The 9,274-nt window shown below is 36.9% G+C and overlaps 1 protein-coding gene across 1 annotated transcript; it reads right to left on the minus strand.

The window, feature by feature from the left end:
* Window positions 1-7,404: 7,404 nt before the first annotated feature.
* On the minus strand, window positions 7,405-8,748 carry LOC140856202 (probable aspartic protease At2g35615). The gene has a single exon (XM_073253345.1). It carries the CDS (start codon window positions 8,746-8,748, stop codon window positions 7,405-7,407), a length of 1,344 nt encoding a protein of 447 aa, XP_073109446.1.
* Window positions 8,749-9,274: the final 526 nt, after the last annotated feature.

Genomic DNA, 9,274 nt, shown 5'->3' on the forward strand with positions numbered 1-9,274 from the left:
AACGTTCACCAACGGAGATGAGAGATTAAATCTTTCTCTTTCTTCACTCAGACTTCTATAGTTCGATCAGCTTTGACCTCAACAAGCTATCAATAGAGGAGATCAGTCGAAATAAGAGAAAAGTGGAATGCTAGGCGAGAGAAAAGAAACTAAGGAAGAAAGAGGAAGAAGATGATGACGATGTCTTTTTCTTCACTCAAATAGCTGTGGAGTTTCTTGGATAGTATCTCTTTTGTGTTCTTAATTAATGGAGAGACCCAGGGAATTAAGAGAAGCGAAGAAAAAAGAAGCGAAAGAAGAGGAAGGCGAGGATGAAGACAATATGGAGGAGCTTTGCAATTGGATATTTGGACAAGAGCTAGCCTATGAAAAAGGTAAGGTTGCATCGATCCTTCTTGAATGATGGAGATCCTTGTTTGTTTCTTTTTCAAGTTCTTTTAATTTTTAAGTTGGTTCTTGCTCTTGAGGGTTCATGAGAGTTGGATCTTATGCAATGTACATTGGATGCCAATCTTGATAGAGTCATCATCAAAAATAGGCAGGTCAATAATTTGCCGGAGTATTCAGTTGTCGAATCTTTTTGTTCAAAGATTTTGAGCTCCTCCTCGTATATATAAAACCATACGAGGGGTTAGTGGCTTTGGTTCTGATTTTTTGAATATTGATTCTTGCATTGTTTGCTTTATTTTCTCGATGCTGCACACTTTTGGGATACCAATGTGACTTTATTTATACATCTAATTGATAATCCTCCTTCGGTACTAAAATGTTTCTCAACCCCTGCCATTATGCCAACATTAATTTAATTTCTGCTCCTGCGCTAGCATCATCAATCTAGTGTAACCAATGCTGTGGCTATTCCTTTTGTATTTTATTCAATGGATCACAAGTCATGGAAGAAGTATGTGTTTCTTTGCATCAATGAGTTAAAAGGGATGTTGATGGATGGATCCATAATAATATTGGTGTGTGCTGCGTGTTAATAAAAAAAAATTCACATGCATTAATCATATCGCTTGCATGTATGTACATTAGATAGATAGATAGATAACGAGGGATCAAACACTAATGATTGTATATGAGTTTATATTAGAAAGTTGAACAACTGAAATAGAACAATTGAAATACTTATCGATAGTTCCAACTAATAATATATATAACAATTCATAAGTAAAATCTATATATAATACCTAGGCCTAAATCTGCACATCATGAATTAAAGCACACCACAGACCAAGGGCGAAGGACCCCAATTCAAAAAAGGATTTCTCACATGCCACTAGGTTAAATGACATGGCAAAGTAGATCCTATCACCATCTTGCCTACGAGCTGCTGGAGCTCAACTTAAGTCCAAATTCGACTCGATTGTCACCGAGTTTGAGTAGCTCAAATAATGTTTTGCATTGAGCTTGAGTAGCAAAAAGCTTGCACTCTTAGTTGAGTATATATATATTTTTAATAATATTATATTATATTTATAAGGTATAAATTTGGTAAGTTCGATCAAAATTGGACTCAGATCCAGTCAAATCAAAATTGGATAATAAGAGTCCTACATTGATGATCCAAAACATTAGATGTGATCTACTACCTCAAAATTGCTTGCACATCAAAAATTATATGATTTGAAGAACTCTAACCTATGCATTAAGTAATCAAAAAATATTTATAATTTAATTTTATTTAAGCTATCTAATTTTTTATTACTTAATGCGCAGACTAGGGGTCTCCAAATTATTTTTTTCGTGTGCACGTAGTGTTAAGGTATTAGATTATATTGAATGGCTTAAATCATCGATATAGGATCCCTATCATAGAATTTTGATTTGATCAAATCTGAATTCAAATCTGCTTGACTTAATTAACCCTACTCATATTTATAATATATAGATTATTTATTTAATATTTTAAGATATAATATTATGTTTTTTTATTCTAACTATATTTTTAATTATGACAAAGGATTAAATTTGAAATCAAACTCGAACTAATTATGACTTAATTGATGTTCGAGCCGAATCAAATTAATCTTAAATATTATTTTTTTTAATCTAATCGAGTTCAAATTTAAATATTAAAACTTGATCAATATCGAATTAAATTTTAAATTTAAATATTTTAAATCATGTTAAGTTCGATTTCTAACTATTTGAGCAGTTTGACTTAATTGCATCACTCGGTCTATAAGCACGAGAAAAAATTTATCGAATAATTAATGGAAGCTTACGGACCTGAGATGGATTAGGGTGGATCGGATGAGTCTGGACCCATTCTCTTCTCTGCAATTAAAAATAAAAAAAAAAAAAAAAAGATAATGATAATGCCTCCGACTTTTTCTCAAAGATGAGAATGTCTACGAGTAGTTTTTTTTTTTTCTAACTATTTTGTCCGAAACAAAATAAACGAATGGAAGTATAAATAATAAATAAAAATTTAAAGCAAGAGAAAATTGGTCATTTGCATAGCCAGTACACTTATTTTGACAAGACGCATAACGCATTAGACCCTCCCAAAATTTTAAATTTTCAAAGTTAACTCATGATGGCAAATATGCCCTTCAAAAGTTCAACACTGGCGAGCATCCCCCACCACTCCGGCAACTCCCAGGGATAAAATGGTAAAACAGGGCAGAGATGGTCCGCTCACCGCCTTCGTCGGAACCTCCAGCCTCGGGTTCAACCCCAGTGGGCAAACCGTCCCCGAGCAACTTCCGCCTCCAGCGACGGTAGAGAGAGGCAGAGCCGTCGCCGGAGCTGAGGTGAAACACCATCTCGGCGATGGCGGCATCCCGGCCGCCGTACGCGGGAATGATGAAGATCTTGTGGACGAAGTCGTCGGCCAGACCGTCCGGCAGGAGCGGCGGCGCGACGGCCGTTCTCCGGCGAAGAAAATGGGCGGTAGATCCGGCGGGGGGAGGAGGGTAGAGGCCACCAAATCTTTAAAGGGCATCGAAGGAAGAAGACGGCGAGGCGAAGCAACCGATACAATTACAGAGAGGAAGAACAAGAACAAGAGGGGGTGGTTTTGGGAATTCGGGACAGATTGGAGAGGGGCTCGGAGATCCGTTGGATGGTAGAGAGAGAGAGAGAGATTTTGTTTGTTTGTATTCTTGCCATGGGTGATCCAGGGAATAAAAACGTGGTTTTAAAAAATGGGCAGGCATTTATCAAAAATATATAGATGTTTAATTACCGATCTTTTAATTGACATCGATATAATAAAACTTTCTCATGGATCAAAACTGTAACTTTCGATCCCTATCATCCATTAATTTTGATACAAAATAATTTTAAATAATATTTAAAATATTTTTTTAAATTCTAACTTCATTGAGCAGTCAAAAAAATAAAAAATAAAAAAAACTCCCAACAAGTGCCGTACTCGAACCCCATCTTTTCCTTCTCGACCTACACTCTCCTCCTTGCCCCCGACAGCCTCCTATCCCCTCCCCTTCCTAACGATCGCCCATGACGGCCTCCTTCACTGCCAATGATGCAATGGCCCCCCTTCTCGATGTTCGAAACCTTTCTTCTCCTTCTCCAACAATCGTCCGCGACGGCCTTCTCTCACCATGCTCCCCATTGTCACTAGTTTTGGCCTTCGTCAGTCCATCGAGAGACCATGAGCAGTGAAAAATAGGTCAGAAATGCCCTTCAATTCACGCCTCGCTCCATGGACCGCATAAATTTTTTTTAAAATAATAAAAATAAAATATATAAAAAATAAAAATAATATAATAAGAATAATAAAAAATTAATATAAAATTTATTTTTGATAATAAAAAATAAAATATAAAAAAAATAAAAATAATATACTAAAAAATAATATAAAAATAAGAAAAATGTAAAACAAAATTTGATTAGCTTTGTAATTGATTTTGAAAATTAAAGTATTATAAAAAAATTGGTTGCTATTGATTTTGCAATCAATTATTTAATTAAAAATTTTAAAAATAATTAGCTACCAATTTTATGATCGATTTTATTAATAAAAAAATTTTAATAAAATTAATGATCGATGTTACGATCGAAAAATTAATTAAAAAAATAAAATAATTATCAATCAATTTGTGATCAATTTTATTAATAAAAAAATTAAAAATAATTAGCGATTATTTTTATGATCGATTTATTAAAAATATTTTAATAAATTTAACAATCGATATTGTGATCGATTTTAGTAATCGATTTAGTGACTGATTTTGCAACCAATTTTTATAAAATAAAATATTATAAAATTTAAATTATTCTTTCTGATCACTTGTTTACCAAATAGAATAGCTGTTAAATTAATATAATACATAGTTAATTAACTATAATATACAGTTTAATTAACATGATGCATAGTAAATGAATATTGCATACGGTTAAATTAATACGGTACACAGTTAGCTAAATATGGTATATATTTAAATTAACATAGTACACAGTTAATTAAAAATAGTATACAGTTAAATAAATACTATACACAGTTAAATTAACACAGTATGTAGTTAACTAAATATGGTACACAGTTAAACTAATATGGTACATAATAAATGAATACTGTACATAGTTAAATGAACATGGTACATAATTAATTTAATACTATATATAGTTAATTTAACACTGTACATAGTTAAATGAACTCTGCATACTGTTAATTTAACACTGTACACAATTAATTTAATATTATATACAGTTAATTTAACACTATACACAATTAAATAAATCTTGCATACAGTTAAATTAATACTACACATAGTCAAATGAACCCTGCACACAGTTAAATCAATTATGTGTAGTGTTAAATTAACTGTGTACAGGGTTTATTTAACTATATATAGTGTTAAATTAACTATGTACATGGTTCATTTAACTATGTGCAGTGTTAAATTAACTGTGTGCAGCGTTAAATTAACTGTGTGCAATGTTCATTTACAGTGTACCATATTAATTTTGTTGGATGTGTGCCTTAGAAGCCAATCTTGACTGACATATTCATTTCTCTAAGGCATGTTTTGTACTCATTGGCAGTCTTAATAACTAATTATGTTTATTTATCCATGATTTGTCCAAGAAATTAATAAAGATGATTTGTATATTCTCAAGATATTGAGAATTTGAGACATATATCATTAGTGGTTAATTTCTAAATGCTCCCAATCGAAGGATCGTCACAGAGGATAGTGATCAATCCATTCGAGATTGGTGCATGGATCACCTCCCTTTAGGACAGATGAGTCTCGAGTCTGCGGTATAGAAACACTGGGGTGAGAGTGTAGGTGGTTGTTAGAGAATAACTTGCACTGAGCGTGATCAACATAAGAAATCACTTGGATGTCTACTCACTCGTCAGTGATCTTTTTCGATGTACAGTGGTGTGACTGATCTTTTGACCTATGTATGTATATATATATGTGTGTGTGTATGTTATATATATATATATATTATTATATATATATATATATATATATATAATATATATATATATATATATATATATATTTTTATATTATATTTGTGTGTGTGTGTACGTGTATACACATACATACACACACATACATTGTTGAAGGCCAGCCTATACTCTTTGTAAGGCTCTCAAACCTATGTTTACAAAATTAGCGAAAAGTTGAAATGAACTAAACTATGGGGACTAAAAATTTTGCAGTTCTGTTTGGCCTAATTGTCTGAGTCAATGTATTTGGGTTCCAGTTGTATTTTGTTAGGGTCTAGGGATAAATAGTTTTAGCTATGTCGGGATTGTGTTGGCACTCGAATCCATTAAATCTACACAAAGTTGAATCTTGCGGCTTACTTAGTAGAAAAAAAATGAAAGGTATGCATTGATACGAGATTCTCTCGCTAGCCGCACCATTTACGGGCTTAAGATTTTGCTGGAGGTTTGTTGCCCTGATTGTATGAAAAATATAATATTATAGGTGATAAATATTGATTTCTGATCCACATCGACACCGCCATTCGATTATGATCGAATGCAACAGGACAACTAGTAGGATAAAGCAAAATCTTCTTGAAGTACTCACTTTCATTGAGAATCTTGATATATATAGAAAAAAGTTAAGAAAGGCCATGAAGGTTCACCAACGGAGATGAGTGGTCAACTCTTTTTCTTTCTTCACTCAGACTTCCAAGGAATAGTTCGACCGGCTTTGATCTCAACAAGCTACCAATGGAGGAGATCAGTCGAAAAAAGAGAAAAGTGGAATGCTAAGCGAGAGAAATGAAATTAAGGAAGAAAGGGGAAAAGGATGATGATGATATCTTTTTCTTCACTCAGATAGCTGCGGAGTTTCTTGGACAGAATCTCCTTTGTGTTCTTAATTAATGGAGAGACCCAGGGAATTAAGAGAAGCCAAGAAAAAAGAAGCAATAGAAGAGAAGGAAGGCGAGGATGAAGACAACATGGAGGAGCTTTGCAATTGGATATTTGGACAAGAGCTAGCCTATGAAAAAGATAAGGTTGCGTCGATCCTTCTTGAATGATGGAGATCCTTGTTTGTTTCTTTTTCAAGTTCTTTTAATTCTTAAGTTGGTTCTTGCCCTTGCGGGTTCATGAGAGTTGGATCTTATGCAATGCACATTGGATGCCAATCTTGACAGAGTTATCATCAAAAATAGGCAGGTCAATAATTTGTCGGAGTATTCAGTTGTCGAATCTTTTTGTTCAAAGATTTTGAGCTCCTCCTCGTATATATAAAACCATATGAGGGGTTAGTGGCTTTGGTTCTGATTTTTTGAATATTGATTCTTGCATTGTTTGCTTTATTTTCTCGATGCTGCATACTTTTGGGATACCAATGTGACTTTATTTATACGTCTAATTAATAATTCTCTTACAGTACTAAAAAGTTTCTTAACCCCTACCACCACACCAACATTAATTTAATTTCTGCTCCTGCGCTAGCATCATCAATCTAGTGTAACCAATGGATCACAAGTCATGGAAGAAGTATGTGTTTCTTTGCATCAATGAGTTAAAAGAGATGTTGATGGACGGATCCATAATAATATTGGTGTGTGCTGCGTGATAATAAAAAAAAAATTCACATGCATTAATCATGTCGTTTGCATGTATGTACATTAGATAGATAGATAGATAACGAGGGATCAAACACTAATGATTGTATATGAGTTTGTATTAGAAAGATGAACAACTGAAATAGAACAATTGAAATACTTATCAGTAGTTCCAACTAATAATATATATAACAATTCATAACTAAAATCCATATGTAATACCTAGACCTAAATCTGCACATCATGAATTATATGCATATATATATATATAGAGGCATATGTGCATGCATATATATATATATATATATATATATATATATATATATATATATATATTGATCAGACACATATATACATTCACTTGATGAAATTAATGAATCATGGTCAGCCGCAGTGATCAGGATCCAAATAGAGCAGATAGTCGGATTTACTACGAAGATCATATCCAATATTTCTGTTCATCTGAAAGTAAGTCCCGATCATATTAACGCCGTCGGTTGGTGCCATGAGAAGGCAGGTCCTTCCATGATCCACCTCAGCATATATTTGTTCCTTCCACAAGGGCAGCGCCACTTCACCATCAAAAGAGACCAATATTTTTGGGAGGTACCCCACCAAATCCTGAAAGGTCCCGTTGAAGCACAAGTCCCAAGGGTCATTCGCTCGGCGCGGCAGCTCCGGAAGGTGAGCCTGTTCCGTCACCGTGGACGCCACTAGATCGAAAAATGGTTTCTTCAAGAAGGTGAGGGGCGTCGACGAGGTGAAGAGGATGGAGCAGTTCCCGCCCACCAACTCCTTCGTCAGGTTCAGCGCCCTCGTGCCGACGCCCATCCCAAGTAAGGTGGGCGAGAAGAACCGGTTCCTGCCCGTCGGGCACATGGCTAACGGCGACGACCTACCGTTTAGCCGTGCTTCCTTCCCCAGGTGCAGCTCACTAGAGGTGTTCCCGGCGGAGGGGTTATCAAAATCCTTCCTAAAGCAGTGGGAGAAGGTAAACGGTGTGGAGTTATTAGATCTGAACGCGAGCGAGAAGTACTCGTTCCCGGTGAGACCCACCCTCGCCGGAGCTAGTCTCGTAGAGAAAGAGTTGTCGTTGCCGCAGCCGAAAGGCACCTTACCAAAATAGGTGACACCGTCGATGGCGAGCACGTCGGAGATGAGGAGGCCGTTGGTCTCGACGCCACTCTCGTTTTCCCGGACGTACCGACACGTCTCGTTGCCGCCGCAAACGTGATGCGGGACAGTGAGACATTCGCTGGATGAGCAGGAGAAGGTGGTGCTTGTGGAGGACTTTGAGGGGTCGTAGAGTGGGCCGAGATGGGGGCTGCAGTTGGGACATGGCTCGCACTGAGTCCAGATGAAGTCGCCCGCCACATCCAGCATCCCCGTTACCTTTACCGGAGGAGTGCCGATGGTGAATTCCATCAGGTATTCCCCACCGACCTGATCGAAGCCAGCCTCCTGTAGGTTTTGTGCAGCTAGCGGCGTCGACAACAACTTGCGGCGGCCTTCCATGACTGCTTGGAAGTGGTCACGGTAGGCGACCGAGCGCCGATGGATCCTCCGCCACTTGTCGGCCAGGGTGGCGGCGCTCGATTCGAAGAGAGGGGACTCAGGGGAATCACGGTCGATGAGGCGGATGTGTTGCTGGTGGGAGAGAGATGGGAGCGCAACAAGGAGGAAGAGCAGCAATAGGAACGACGCCGACTTCGTTGAAGCAAAGGCCATTGTTGAACTTGGATCGTTTAACATTGCTAGAAAAGATACGCAATGGCATGGGTGCTCTACGTATTTAGTTTAGATGCATGTGGGGGAATATGGCTATTGATCTCTTTTTATAGCACCAGATGCATGTTATCGATCGTAAATGCATGATCGCCATCCGGCCGGATAAGGATTACACGGATGCGCAAAAGTTAGTTGTCATAGCTAGCTAGCTAAATCCGATGAGCTAAGTTGGATTTAATGTTTAACATGTGTCATCGTGAGGATTATCATCCCCCGTCATTGTCATTGCTAGCTCCATTAAGTTAGCCTTTGTCAGAAATTAGAATCATTTTTTTTTTTTTTTTAAGATCCTGTTACCAAACCGTCTCCACCGATATCCAATTTTCAAATATTCGGCTCATGAGCTGAAAATCCTAGATCTCAGCCAACCTTACATCTCTCTCGCTATGGCAAACAAGAGTTTGCTGGAGCCGGGGTGATGAGAGGGGAGAGGAACCCCTCCGACTCCTCTGCATGTTACATAGGT

This window comes from Elaeis guineensis, chromosome 3, assembly GCF_000442705.2.
Source record: "Elaeis guineensis isolate ETL-2024a chromosome 3, EG11, whole genome shotgun sequence".
Taxonomy (NCBI): domain Eukaryota; kingdom Viridiplantae; phylum Streptophyta; class Magnoliopsida; order Arecales; family Arecaceae; genus Elaeis; species Elaeis guineensis.

What these genes read in the sequence shown, in the direction of transcription:
- LOC140856202 (XM_073253345.1), bottom strand. Translation starts at nt 8,748, where the DNA reads ATGGCCTTTGCTTCAACGAAGTCGGCGTCGTTCCTATTGCTGCTCTTC.